General features: G+C 37.4%; 1 protein-coding gene across 7 annotated transcripts in view; it reads right to left on the bottom strand.

Annotated features, from left to right (window-relative positions):
- Positions 1–8,225: 8,225 nt before the first annotated feature.
- LOC115258720 (uncharacterized) overlaps positions 8,226–15,599 on the bottom strand; it is an 88,712-nt gene continuing 81,338 nt past the window's right edge. For 3 of the 7 annotated variants that reach the window (XR_009997525.1, XR_009997524.1, XR_009997523.1), the window contains exon 3: positions 8,240–10,884. Coding sequence is in view for 2 of the 7 variants with exons in the window: in XM_029859073.2 (XP_029714933.2) it covers positions 10,676–10,884 (209 nt within the window). In the remaining 5 variants the exon portion in view is untranslated. Of the gene's footprint in view, positions 10,885–15,599 lie in introns of all 7 variants that reach the window. The other 4 variants (XM_029859073.2, XM_062850610.1, XR_009997526.1 and 1 more) reach the window with 3 other exon arrangements.

Genomic DNA, 15,599 nt, shown 5'->3' with positions numbered 1-15,599 from the left:
TCATTCAATATGGTTCACTGGTTTCCGAGATATGACAGCTCAAAAATGAGTTGTCTAAAAAATAGTGTTTTACCCGAACGTTTCTGACTTTGCGAAATATTAATCAATCGAGCCCAAATTTGTACCAATGATGCACATATAGTAGGTTGACAAACAGTCAAAATTTGAGATTTTTTGATGCACTCTATGAAAAGTTATAGCATGTTGAACTTTTTTGTGAGAGAAAAAAAAGTTGCCTATCCCAAACATTTTGGCCATCCCCTGTATATAAGAAAAATTACAAAATACAACTCTGGCTTACTCTTAAAACCTTCCCTTACGACGGAGTTCCCTCACAGAACAACGACATCAACAACTGAATGAATCACTGACCTTTCGATGTGATGCACGATACCAGTCACCAGTCACAGAGCGTAGTCGTCTGCTCAGCAGAGTCACGATGTGTAGTAATTGTTCTCGCCCAAGCAAGCTTTAATTAAATCAGATTACTTTAAATTGATTTAGCTCGTTGATGTGTGTATTTTTTTTATTTTGTTTCTTCGCCACACTCGTTATCTTGTTTCGTCGAAGAAGACAAATGAACCCATTCGCCAATTGGTGCCAGTCTACTAAGGCAATATGTAGTTTTATGACGATCACCAATTGAACTTTTTGAACTTTCGGGACTGCCGGAGATTAAAGTTGAGATTCGTCTCATAAGGCATTGCTGACGCAGAAGATAAACGGTTGTACTTTTCACGGCGAATTTTTTGCACAGTCTGTCCGATCAGTTGGAAATATCTGTATAGCTTTATAGAAATAAGAGCTAAAGTAGTGAAACCCTTTACCAAAAAGTTACAAATAGTTATCATTCAACTTATGTTATTACAATAATGAACAATGGGTCTGTAATGGAATGATCCACCTTGTTAGTGATTTGATATTTCGGAACACATTCTTGCTAAATTTCTGTAATTATACCTCTTATTACTAGCAATTTTATAGTTGTTTTAGGAATGTGTACTTTTATGTATAATTGTGGCACTTTCTTCTGATCGAGTACTGATTTTCCTCTGTTGCAGCGTCCGTATCGCACAGAGATGAGTATAGAGATGTATTCTGATTCAGACCTGGGAAGCACAATGTTAATGAAACTGTCTAGAGTGCCAAGTGCTCTAGACCGAGAAAAGACTGCCATTTACTTTCTATGCTGGCAATGGTACACCTAATGGTGCCCGAGGAAACATCGAGTCTGAAAGTGAAACCATGTACGAGGCTTGTTTCCAATAATGTCTGTCTGGGTCTGTCTGGTTTGGGTTTCTACCGAAACGGATGGGTCGATAAAAGGTGGCGGACTACGACATCGTTATACACGAAAGAACAGGTTGAAATTAGTTTCTTACTTTTATAAATTTCGTAGCCTGAACATTTTTGAGACATTCATATTATCATAAACATACAGAAAAACTTGTAATTAGAAGGCACAGATTGTTGGTAATTGACAAAATGAGAGATAAATTTGTGAGAAAAAATCCCGTTCTGGTGGGATTTGAATCCACGACTTCGTATTCGCTAGACCGACGCTTTAACCAACTAAGCCACAGAACAGGTAAGGATTTTGCGGAATAGAAAGCCAAACTGAACCCGAACCCTCACCATGAAGACTCTTTTTTTTGTCTGTATTAACGAGATTTTTAACCCTAGGCTAGTTCATCTCGGGACCCACGCTTTACTTCCCTTCCGAAGGAAGAACCCACATTTTGTGAGCATGTCGGGAGTGGGATTCGATCCCAGGTCCTCGGCGTGATAGTCAAGTGTTCTAACCACCACACCAGGTCCGCTCCACGATGAAGACTCCTTTTTTCACAAACCATTGCTCTTTCGGCTCTGATGCCAATCCACAACACACCTGTGTTTGTACCTACTAATTACAAGTGAGAGTTGATTGTTTATATGTAGAAGTTGTTTAAACTCTGTACACTCAACGACTTTTTCGTTCAACATGAGTTTTTATTGGGGAATTTCTTTTTCGGTCAAGTGAACCGCCGCCGGGGCCCGTGGCGTAGTGGCTACACGTTTGCTTCATAAGCAGATGGTCATGGTCATGGGTTCGATCCCAGCCCCGGCACTTTCGTCAGTTGCTCTTTACCCCCTGAGAGCAGCTGACACTGACCCTCTTCTGAGCCCATGGCTCAAATAAACCCGGATATTTGGACATCGGCGAACGACAACTCATAATGGACCCCCAATCGGACTGAAAAAAAAGGAACAGCCAACACAGCAACATCCTCGTGCTCATCATTCTACCATGATAGGGTAGAAAGTGAAAGCAGCGCAACACAACCAGTTCGATGTAGTATAATTGAAATAGAATACATTAAGGCGCTGTCCAAATTTGTAAGTACAGTTTCCAATTGGAATCGCTCACGCAGTGTCCTAGTGGACAAAAGAGCTGTGATTGAAGAATAAAAAAAAATGAACCGTTCGGTACCTGGAGATTTTAAGTACGAACAATTAAAAAAATGCAAATCGATCAAGTTTTTAAAATTCCGTGATCACCGTAATGACACTTTAAAAACCCTAATTTCGAGAAAATCACGTTTAAAGTTTAGCATTTATGCAATAAAAAAGATCAATTTGTCTATTCCCTGCAGGGTACGTAATCTCTTTCTCAATGAATATCTGGAAAATTAATCAAGTTTGGACTTCTAAAAAAATCTGTAGGAGTTCCTGGAGGATTTTCTGGGAGAATTCCTGGAGAAACCCATATAAGAATTTTCGGGGGAATGTCTGAGAGAACCATTTTTTTTAATCCTCCAAGAATTTCTTGGAAAATCCATGCTGGATTTTCTACCAAAAACTAGGTGCGGAAATTCGTGCAAGGATCACTGGAGGAATTCATGTACATTCATGTACTTCTAGAGAAATTTCTGAAAGAATTCCTGGTAGAATTCTTCAGGCAGGGGAAATTTCTCAATGTATCTCTGGAGAAATTCCTGGAAAAAATCCTGTATAAATTCCTGAATGAATCCCTGGAGTAATTTCTGAAAGAAGCGCTGGAAAAGATTATGTAGGAATTGCTGATGGAGAAAATCTGAAAAAAAAACACCTAAAGAAACTCCTGTAGATACCTCTGGAGAAATTGCTAGAATAATTTCATGATGAATTTCCGGAAGGAAATCCCTAAAGCAATCTCTGAAGTAATTTCTGAGGGAATTGCTAAAGAAAATTCTGCCAAAATGTCAGAAGAAATTCTTGGAGAAATTTGTGAAAGAATACCTGAAGGATTTTCTGTGTGCCTGCAGAAATACCTGAAAACCACTGGAGATATCTCTGGAGTAATTCCTAGAAGATGTTTTTGACAAATTTTGACAGGGTTTCCTGCTAAAATGCTGAGGAAGGAAGCATTGATGGAGAGATTGCAAAAGGAATCTATATAGAAACTCCTGGAAGAAATTCCTGCAAAATTTTCAGGAAATGTCCCTTAAGGAATCTTTGAAAAAAATTCTGAAACAATTCCTGGAGCATATTTTGAATGTATCTTTGGACGAACACCTGATGGAACTCCCGGTGATACCTCTGAAACAATCTCTTGAAGAAAATCTTTAGAAATTCCTCAAGTTTTGCAAAAAAATATCCAGGATTTTTAAGGGAATTTCCATATCAGTTGCCTGAGAAATTTCTGGAGATATGCTTGAAAAATTCTTGAAGTAATTTTCAAAGAACTCTTTTCAAGAATTTCCGAAGAAATCCCTGGAGAATTTTCATTTCATTTCATTTCATTTCATTTCATTTCATTTCATTTCATTTCATTTCATTTCATTTCATTTCATTTCCTTTCCTTTCCTTTCCCTTCCTTTCCTTTCCTTTCCTTTCCTTTCCTTTCCTTTCCTTTCCTTTCCTTTCCTTTCCTTTCCTTTCCTTTCCTTTCCTTTCCTTTCCTTTCCTTTCCTTTCCTTTCCTTTCCTTTCCTTTCCTTTCCTTTCCTTTCCTTTCCTTTCCTTTCCTTTCCTTTCCTTTCCTTTCTTTTCATAGAACGATTCATACATTTATCTGACTGTGTAATTGAAGAACAATCGCGGGCTAAACTGACGACACACAAAAAAAAGTGAATTGATGCACATCATTATAAGAAATAGTATGAAACGAGCTCACCAATTTATCTGAAATGACTCCATATAATAGTGCGCTTGTGCAATCCAATACAATCTATATATGTACTATAGATATGCCAGCAAATCTTTAGTGGTTTGGCAATCAAATTATCCCGAAACTTCCTTATATGTGCTGCTAGAAAACAGTAGCTAGCCAATAGTCCTGTTCAACGACGTAGGTTGAACTTGCTCGAACTTGCTCCATCTCGCTCTTTCCCGTTTGTTGGCAAATGGGTAAGAGTAGGATGCAGCAACTTCGAGCAAGTTCAACCTACGTCATTGAACAGGACTAATGTTTTCAGTCATTTTCCAGTAACGTGAAAAAAGTTAGAATAATGATCAAAATACACTCATACATCCTTTTATGCAGGTTTTTCTTATGCACCTTTTTTATGCCCTGCATAAAAAGAGGGAGATCTATTCAGAACCTATATTGAGCATAGGAAAATTTAATGATGACGATAACTATGGCTACGGTAGCTAGGGGGTGTTTATAAGGGAGGTTGCAATGGCGTTTCAGGGGGTACCAGGAGATCTAAGGGGTGTTTCGGAGCATTTCGGAGGGTCCCAGAGTTCCTTTTCGAAGCTTTCCGAAAGTTTTGATGACGTACAACTCGACATTAACCTTCTATTGACCTGTTTTAAGTTTGGCCACCAAACCCAACATAGTCAATTTGACCCGACGTCCGATAATTTTTCAGTCTAGCGTTTTTTTTTTGTGTTTCAAGCCGTGTAAGTCATTTGAGTGACCATTCATTCATATTACAAGGAAAGGCTTCTTATTTGAAGAGTACTCTTGTTGATTGAATTTGTTTTAAACATTTCTAGAAGCAAAAAAGACTTAAAACGCTTGTTGGACTGTTTCAATGAATGATATGAATTTGTGCAACACTGCGGCAAAGAGATTTCAGGGGGTTCTAGGGAAGTTCCAGAAGGTCTCCGAGGTGTTTCAGGGGATTTTAACAGGTACCAATAGATCTCAGAGGATTTTCAGACGGGTTTCAGGAAGTTACAAGGGGTACCGGGAGGTCTCTAAAAGGGGCGTTTATCTTTTTTGAGCCGGATATAAGACCCCTTGGGCCTCAAAGGGCTCAGGGGTCTCGGAGATTTCAAAAGCATTTTAGGGATTTCCAGAGGGTTTCAGGGGGTTCCTGGACGTCTCAGGAAAGAGTTTCTCAGGAGAGAGACTCAGGGACATATTCCAGGTGGCCTCAGGTGCATTTCATGGTAGCCCAGGGGGTTTCGGGCGGTGCCTAGAGGTATCGCGAGCGTTTCAGAGGGGAATCCCCCGCTGTTATTGGTCGTGTGCTTCCCATGACGATGAACAAGTAGGCCCTTTCATCGTCACAAGACAAAACGAGCATTCTCGCATTTCGTCATGTCATTTTGCTCTGATCATGCGTCACGACGGAAACATTCATATTGTATTGAAATTAAAATTTTCTCCTGGTCCAGGCAAATTTATGCTAGTCGTTGTATTTAACTGCGAGAGGATTTACAATTTATGCTTTGAAGAATTTGAACAATGACAAAATCCATGAATGTTGTAGTAATTGCCTTGTTTACAATTATGTCACGTTCCATCATGACCGAAAAATGAGCGAATATTGTTAGCCTCTCTTGGTCATTGGCTCCCGATTCGATGACATTGAGAGAGGCACTTCTGTAAAATTCGCGTGACGACCCGTATTGACGCTGACGTTTTCCAAGCCTGTTCAGGGCATTTCAGAGGGTTTCAGGGTGTCGCACGGCAACGTTTCAGGAGGTTTCCGAAGAACGCTCCTGAAATCTGCGTAATCTCTTTGAAATACTCCTGAATACCCTCTAACACCTGAGAACTCTCCAAAATAAAAAAAACAATGAAACCCCTGGAAACGCCCCTGAAATTCCTAGAACCGCCAAACCTCCATAGCCCCATTGAAATGCCCTTGAATTCCCCATAATCCATTTGTAATGTCCCTGAAACTCCTTAGAGGACCTTTAAAAGGTTCCTGTAACCCCCCTGAAACGACACTGGAATTTCAATGATGCTTCCCTGAAATTCGATCAAACGCTCTCGGAAAACCCTTAAATCGTTTTTGAAACCTCCTTTTATCATTTGCCAATAATGGGGACGTAGAACCACAAAGAAGAAGAAGAAGAAGAAGAAGAAGAAGATGAAGAAGAAGAAGAAGAAGAAGAAGAAGAAGAAGATGGATGACAGCCAAGCAGTGGAACCACCAACGTTGGGAAGACCCTTAAAAAGCTGAAAAACAGCAAGCCTGCTACGAAGGACGAGATCCCGGTTGAACTTCTTAAGCGAGCAGCGACTTCAATCAACCCACCAGATTCATGTAAAAAAATTGGGAGGATGAAGACATGCCCACCAGCTGCAGCTGTTTGGATGGCCTCAAATGCTAAATCTACAAGAAAGGGCACAGACTAGAGTGTGTCAACCCGAGCAGAGTAAAAAAGCTGAATAATAGCATATTTTGATACGGAGATCAAAAAGTGATATTTGTTTGTTTGAGATAAGAGGTAAAAGTACTGAAAATAATATCTCAATTTTACTCCTGGAACATCATCATCATAGCACATTTAGCTCTTGGTATGATCTAACCAATAGCAGTGAGCTATTTGATTGAACTTCAAATATCAAATTTTGCTATTGGTTAGATGGTTCAAGAACAAATTTTTGCTATTATTTTCAGTACTTTTACCTCTTATCTCAAACAAACCAATATCACATTTTGATCGTCAGTACTTGAACTCTCCCCGGGAACTACAGAAGGATTACCCTTTCAAATTCGGCGTATAAGATGCTGTCGCGTATCATGTTCAACAGACTGAGACCTCTTGAAGAGTCCTTTGTCGGCAAATACCAGGCTGGATTCGTGAGGCCCAATGATTTTAAAGAAGCGTATGATTCAGTAAAAAGAAATGAACTTTGACAGACAATGTCAGAACACGGTTTTCTGGCGAAACTAATTAGGCTGATTCGCACAACGCTGAATGGATCAAAATGAAGTATTCGGATCGAAAGTTCATTTCTTTTGTTTGTGACCTTGGATGGACAGAGGAATGGCACTATCATCAAAAATTCTTTAGAAAGTATTTTCTATGAATCTCTAAAATCAGCAAGGTGTTTCACAACATTACGGATCCCCCTCCAAATCTGCGAGAATAGTTTGAGGCATAACATTAATCTTTATAACGATTCTGGAGAAATCCTTCTTATGGTCGAGAAAACCCCTTTCATAATTCTAGCACATCCTTCTCGGGTTTCTAGGTTAGTCCATCTTTGAATTCCGATTTTTTTTTGTTCTGAGAATCCCTCTCAGGATTCTAATAAAATTTCCCTTAATAATGTGGCAGATCCCCTCTTGGAATCCCTCTCAGGGTACTGGGGCAATCTCTTTCAGGATTCTAATGGGATCAATCCATCACAGGATTCAGGGATCCAACTCAGAAAATTGAAGTAATTTCTCCCAGGATTGAAGGGAAATCCTTAATAGAATTCAGGGAGAATTCCTATCGGAGGAGTCTTTCTCTCTTTTCTTGGATAAGGTCTCTTAGGATGGTGATGTGATAATTTTCAGTATTTTGAAGGAATCTCTCACAGAATTTTAGAGGAATCCTCAGAATTATGGAAGAGTCCCTTTAAAAAATTTGGAGAAATTTTTCTCAGCAGTATTGTATGGGAATCCCTATGAGATTTCTAGGGGATCTCTGGATTCAAAGGGAATTCAGTTTAATTCCGTCAGAATTCTAAGAATTCTCTCAAGATTCTGGGGAATTCGTCTCATGATTCTGAAGAAATCCTTGGGATTCTGGGGCTATATTTTTTCAAGAATCTGCGGCACTTTCTTTCGCAATTATTGAGGCTGATACAAATTTAATTTTGACTTTTTGTCTCCCCCCCCCCTTCAAAATTTTTTGGCTGGATTTTGCATTTTGAGGGGGCAGATAAAAAATTATTTATCAAAACATCAGACTTTGGTGAAAATTCTTTAACAAAGTCGATGAGTTTTAAATATTTTTCAAATTAAATGCTTTATTATTTTTATCCCCCCCCCTCCCTCGACCCGTCAAAGAGTGATGGGACAAAAAGTGAAATAAATATTTGTAACCGCCTAATTATAGAAGAATCTTTCAAGAGATTCTGGGTAGAATTCTCTAGAGAAATTTGGATTTAGGAGAATCACCTGCATAGATTTTGTGATTCCTCTTAGGGTTCGGAAGAAATGCTTTTCAGCTGTTGAGAGTCGGTTTCTCTGGCTGAAGGGATACTTTTTGACGGCAGTGTTCCTTAGACACAGCTTCAAAGCTGAAATTTATTTTTAAATAATAAGGCTGATACAAATTTAATTATGACTTTTTGTCTCCCCCCCCCCTTCAAAAATTTTTGGCTGGATTTTGCATTTTGAGGGGGCAGACAAAACAATATTTATCAAAATATCGGGTTTTGCTAAAAATTCTTTAACAAATCCGATGAGTTTTTAATATTTTTAAGATTAAATGCTTTATTATTTTTATCCCCCCCCCTCGACCAGCCAAAGAGTGGTGGGACAAAAAGTGAAATAAATATTTGTAACGGCCTAAATACAAAATCTAAATACAATTCATTAAAACTTACATTCTAGTATACAATTCTTGCGGCCCAAAGGAACATACTCCCATCTTTTCACAGTCTCTTCTACTTTACAACTACCTTATCAATTATATCGTTCTGCCTGCAAAAGCAATTGTTGCAGTGTTGCCAGTTTCATCGCAAACTCGTCGCAACATCAGCATTCTACGAGAATTTCAGTAGAGTTCTGTTTTCTGTATTCTGGAGCAGTCCCTGACAAGAATCTGGAACAACCCCTTGTATGATCCACCTCATGATTCTGGGGGAATCACTCGTAGAATTGTAGGAATACCTTTCGGGATTTTGGCAGAATTATCCTCAGCATAGCATTCTAAAGAATTTCACCCAGGATTTTAGGGGAATTGAGGGAGAATACTTAAAAGTTTCTTTGGCAATCCCGCCCAGTATTTTGAGGGAACCTTCCTCATGATTCTTGAGTAATTCTTTTTGGGGTTCTAAGCTACCCTTTTCAGGATTCTTGATTATTTCTTTTAAGTTTCTTGGGGGATTCATCTTAAAATTCCGAAAATCTTTATTTGTGAGAATCTCTCAGTATTCTAGATGAAGTTATCTAAAAAATGTGGAAGAATTGCTCTTGGAATTTCTCTCAGGATTTTGAGATAAGCCCTTCTAGGATTCTGGAACATATTTGGAGAATCTCAAGGGACAATCTATCAGAGGATTCTGGGAGAATTCCTCTCGGACTCTGAGACAATCCGTCTCATAGATATGGAGTAATCTCTCTCAGGATTCTAGGAAAATTCCTAATAAAATTCAGAGGGAATTCCTACCAAGATACCGAGAGAGTCTTGCTTTATTTTCTAGGTAATGTCGCTCAGGATTCTGGTGTAATCATTTTCAGCATTCTAAAGAAACCTCTCTCATAATTCTAGAGTAACTCCATTCAGAATTCTTAAGGAGTCTCTTTAAAGATTCTGGGAAAAATTGTCTCAGCAGTCTGCGGGAATTTTTCCCGGTACTATATGGGAATACTTCTCAGAGTTCTGGGGAATCTCAGGATCTTAGGATTTTTCTTTGGATTCAAAAATATTAGTTTCATATTATTTTTCAAAACGCACTGTTTCAATGTTAAATTCGTTTTCGTATCAGAGGTGCGAAATGTTCGATGCGCAATCTCAAATTTTGATATTGAATTTATTTAGACAAATAAAACATACTATGAACTTACTACATGCAGCAAACGAATCATTTTATAGTTTTGTAATATCGAATCGATGTGAAAACATCGATTAAAAGCATTCGATTAAATCGGTGAATCGATTCTGCTGAACCAATTAAACCAATCACAAAAACCGATGCCTCAGCCAGATTTGCCCAATGCTACATTCACTTTTAAAGAGTTTTTTTATTGTATCTCATCATAATATTCCATTATGGCTTCACTCATAATTATATTATCAACAGAAGCTTTCCAAAAATCAAAATTATTTTCATAAATGTCATTAAGATCATCTCAAGAAAACGAATAAAAAATTTCTCAAATGTGTATAGGTTCATCAATAATCCCATAATTTATGGATCCACCAAATACTTAAAAGTAATTTAGTATTGTAATGGAACTGTGTTGTGTAATGTACCATAAGCGTATACCCGATTACTAGATAATAAAAAGCTGAGAGATTGTTTTGCCTTTCCAAACTTTCAAATTTCTAAGTCGCAGTTTGTTTCAAAAATCCTAGATATTCTCTTTGACGCGTAACATTACCTAACAAACAACAACACTAATATATAATTCAATTAACACATTTTGACACACATCAAACATCACCAGTCGCATTGAATTAACTCATGTGTGCATCGTCATCATCACTCTCGTCACTCGTCTGTAGCGAGTCATCTTCTATGTTTATGTATCGACTGACGACATGCTCCGTGAAACTCAAACTGTGAAACGACGTGGTTTATAAATAGTTCATAAAACTTCAAACCCAATGAATTGGACATGAATGTCAACACCAGTGGTGAAGTGTAACGATAATAATAACTTCAAATGACTCACCTTGATCATTTGCGTAACGGCGGGGTTCTGCAGTATGCCTTGCAGGAACACCAAATCCGTCTCGTTGGCTTCCGACTTTTCACTGAGGTCTTCCACATTATCCCGAACATGTTGGAAGGCGGCTGAAATCAAAGCAGAAGAACACGGAAAATATGTTAATGGCCTAATCGAAACGAAAACAAGTGAAACAATTGAACAACAATACTTTCACAATAAACATCTCGACAGAGAGATAACAATCAAACACTTAAAACATCATCGAGCTCTTACAATCGGAAGTATAGGAATAATAAAAACGAAATCGTTCGAATACATCAAAGCCCACCCGAGGAATGTTTACTCTTCTTGCTCTCGCCCTCTTACGAACGATGCGAAAAAGCATTTCACACCGAAGATCACCAAGCCGCAAGAATAAGAACATCATTGGCGCGAGATGCGATTGTTTGTTTACAATCGAATAAAAAGTAACTATAAACGTGCGAAGACCTAAATACATATCTACGAGCCAGCGCCAGCGGTGGCAGTAAAATCTAATGACCGTCCAATTTCCCCTAGGTATTTGATTCCGCACGGTGCTGCTGTTGCCGAAGGCAACTGAGACTCTCGTGATACGCTTAGAGATTCTTTCGAAGGTGGTCCTACTTACTCACTGCCACTTCCGGAAAATCTCTGACGGGAAAAGCCGCCGGCGGAGATTTATGATCGGCCATTTAGAGCGAGGGCATGGTGCGCGGTTGCGGTTGTTGCTTAGAGGATATATATGATTATGGTCTATGGGCAATAAAACTACACATATGATGACGGACACTGGATGCTCTGGAAACGAGAGTGGGAGTTCACCAATCATTTTTCATTGCGAGATAGATTCAGCTGTTGGCTACGAGGCTGTTCATAAATTTCAAATGAGCTATTTGGAGACTGATGATTGGTATAATCATGACTTCTTAAACAGGGGTTAGACCAAATGATCGGAACAGAAAAAATGTCACTTTTCAAAAAATGGTCAAAAAGATGTAACCTTTTTAACATTGCATCAAACAATATAAAATTTTACTGTAACGTATCAATGGTCCAAATTTGGAAACAATCGGACTATTCCATATGAATCGAATGCAATGAAATTTTGAGAGATAAACACTATGCTTTTAAAAACTTTTAACTTAACTTAAAATTGTTAACGCGGAAGAAAATTATAGAAATTATATTATTTTTCTAATAATCTAATATAACACCAAATTAGCAAAAACCTTAACGTCATGTCAAAATTTGAGATGATAACTGTAATTCAAAATAACCAAAAAAATGAAAAAAAACTAATGGAATGCATTATAAAAATTGGCCAATTTACTAAAAAATATCCTAAAATAAATTAAATAGCTAATACTTTTTTTCCTTATTTATAATTTCAAGTTAAACCTAACTTTTTTTAAAGTCTATCATAGAAGTCATAAATGGTCAAAATTTTATTGCATTCGGTGCATTGAATCCGGAGATATATCAGCTCATAGTTGACTATCTGATAGTAATGTATTGTTTTTGTCGAAAATCTTTCTAACACTTAGAACAGTCTGATCTTTCCCAAATTTGAGCCATTGATTGATTGACAACTAGTTGATTAACTTGCATTAAAAATTTGATTTTGTTTAATGCACTTGTCGAAAAGTTACAGCTAGTTGGCATTTTTATTAAAGTAACTATTTTGCCTGTCCTGATTATTTTGTTTATCCCCTGTAAATTTCCAGAACCGGATAGTTACAATAAGATGAAACATTAGACCAAAATCTAAAGTTGTTGTAAGTAGTTTTAACCGCTGCAAATCATCGTGACTATCACGACACAATCGTTAAATCACACCACATAAACTGAAAAACATTCAACTCTGACGCCAAATTTTCTGAATTTTGTGATAAAAATATATAACCAAGGTACCCCTTTGGGCTTGAGACGTGAAAAAATCTAATATATTTTCAATTTTGTTGCATATTCACACAATTTGGCTACTTCATCGATTTATTCCTTGAAGCTAGATATGAATAACTTTTAAACAAAAATCGTTGGTTCAAAAGTTATGATTTTTTGAAAATTTGTTTCAGGGACTACTTGATTTTTACCCACTTTTTGACTCTTCGAAAATAATAAGACCCGTATTTTTTTTTTTAATTTATCATTAGGGTGACCAATTTTCAGATAAGGTGGTCCTAAAAATCAAGGTTTTAAAAAACTAAAATTTCAAGCGATTTTAAACTTCTTTTTGTTTTAAAGCTATTGAATTGTATTTTTAAGAAGGAAAAATACGTTGAAGGGGTAAAATTGTGTTTTGGGTTAAAAAATGCATTCATTTATTTTTAACTTTTCATGGTACCAAATGACCAACCCTGGTTTTCCCAGCCAACCACATATCGTAAATCATTGTGTGGAAAAAATCGTATATTTTCATATATATTGAATCAGAATTGTATAATCATATGTATATTGGTTGACAATGATTGCGTAAAATCGCATTTCATGCCAAATTAAATTTCAATTGCGATTTTGTTTCATATAGTCGTCTCCGATCATAAAAGGTGCAAGATACTATCGGTAGGATCGCACAGAGTCGGATAGAATCGTGGAAAAAACATACATTCTTAGTGTCAAGCTGCAAGTTCGCTATCATCGTATGTATATATGATTTCTTTGAATCGTGGAAATCGTCGCTTCACATCGTATATGAATCTGCTAAATCGAGCTTGCTACCTAAAGGTATGATGAAAATCGGTGAAATCGTATACAACTATAACAACGTTTGCGTCACACTTGCGTCGTATACTAAGTGAATAAAATCGTAGAAATCGTATATTCATTTTTACAGTCGCTTATGATTGTTACTGCACTTTTAATAGTCGAATCTTAATCTCGGAAATCGTAAATGGTTTTGTTTACATATTTGTATGATGGATAAAAAGAAAAAATGGTATTCATAACAAATTTGTATTTTTGTTGTTGTTGACACATTCCAACCGCCATGGTAGCCATAATTTCAACCAATTATATAGGTTTTCATACTATTTATTTACAGCAGATGACTTACAATAAGTGATGTATAGATTCCAACAACGATGTGAATTCCGGGCCTCTTGCACGGCACCACCTTTGGTGCCACTCAATGCACAACAACAACGCTCCCACCACAAGTCTCGCACCGTATCATGCTAATTTTTATTCGTTTCATGTCATTCACTTTGAACTCTCTATTTTCAACTTGGCAATATAGCCAATAGAGATAACGCGCAGTTCTCAATCAAAGGACCTAAGTTCGATTTCCACTGAACACCAATTCATTTTTTTTTATTTGAAAATCTTGAATCGTATATTGGTACACTCAAACCTCCATTTAGGTAGGATCCATTTAGGTAAAATCTATTTAGGTCCCTCCATTTAGGTAACGTTACCTAAATGGAATTTGATTGTGTTCAAATCAGTTGGAGTACTTGAGATTAGGTATAAGACTGGTTTATGGGAAAGAAGTAGTGAAGTGTTAGGGGGTGGGTATGGGGGGAGAGAGAGTGCAATGTTGCCCCCTAAACACCCCCCCCCCCCATGCAGTGTTGAAAAGTGGCAGTAGGTATCCAGCGTCATTTCCAGCTGAAATTGAGATAATCAACCATCCTTCCATCATTCCATTGATATCAGCACCAGCATTGATGACGTCAAACCCGACATCAACCTATCATTCACCTGTTTTTATTTTGGCCACCAAACCCAATATAGACTCAACAATTGTTCGATGTTGGTCCAACAATGGCCCAACATACGATAAAAATTGACCCGACATTCAATATTTTTTCAGTCTGGCGGAATTTTTCAGGGTTTTTCACAAGGTTTTTCGTGTTTCGTGCCCAGCTAGTCATTTGAATGACAATTCTGATCTAAGACCCTCCAAAACCCCCGAAAACGCCCCTGAAGCCCCTCCCCTCCTGAAACTCATTGAAAGCCATCTGAAACTCCGCATGATCTCGTTTAAAACTCCTAGTAACTCTCCCTTGTTGAACTTCTTTGCAACCTTGTAATCCATTTAGGTAATAAACTGAATCCATTTGGGTAATGAATCCATTTAGGTAAAATTCTATTTAGGCAGTCCCGACTCATTACCTAAATGGAGGTTTTAGTGTACTCTCAATCGTAATAAGATCATGCATTATCGTATATTTAGACGGAGAAAATCGGCGGAATCGTAGAAATTTTTCGAGAAATCGTAAATCGCAGCAATCGTATGTATGTTTCGATATGGCCTCCACTTTAGTATGTATATGCCTGTTTCGTGCATTGAATACGATTTCTTTGGTTCTATATTCTGAATATTCTGATAAAAATAAAAAAAAAACCAGGGTACCCGTTTGGTACCAAGACCATGAAAACATAATAAATGTATATTTTTTAACCCAAAACACAATTTGATCCCTTAAATGTATTTTTTTTTTCCTAAAACTACAATTCAATAGCTCTCAAACAAAAAAAGATGTTCATAATCGGTAAACTGGTTCAAAAGTAATGATGTTTTAATTTTTTTTTCAATTTTTTAAAAACCTTGATTTTTAGGACCACCCTATCTGAAAATTTGTCACCCTAATGACGAAATAAAAAAATACGTTTCTAATTATTTTCGAAGAACCCACGATCCCACCAAGTCACTCAGAGTTGCACTATATCGTTGTTTCTATGGAATGGCTGTAATATATGACAAACAAATTCTTTTTATTTTACCCGATTAAGCTGACACAAATTTCGATTTTCTCTTATGTCACCCACCCACGCAAATTTTTTGTCGGAATTCAACATTTTGAGGGGGGACACAAAT

The sequence above is a fragment of the Aedes albopictus genome, chromosome 2, assembly GCF_035046485.1.
Source record: "Aedes albopictus strain Foshan chromosome 2, AalbF5, whole genome shotgun sequence".
Lineage (NCBI taxonomy): Eukaryota > Metazoa > Arthropoda > Insecta > Diptera > Culicidae > Aedes > Aedes albopictus.
The sequence above is the reverse complement of the archived record's forward strand: the minus strand, read 5'-3'. Positions and strand labels throughout refer to the sequence as shown.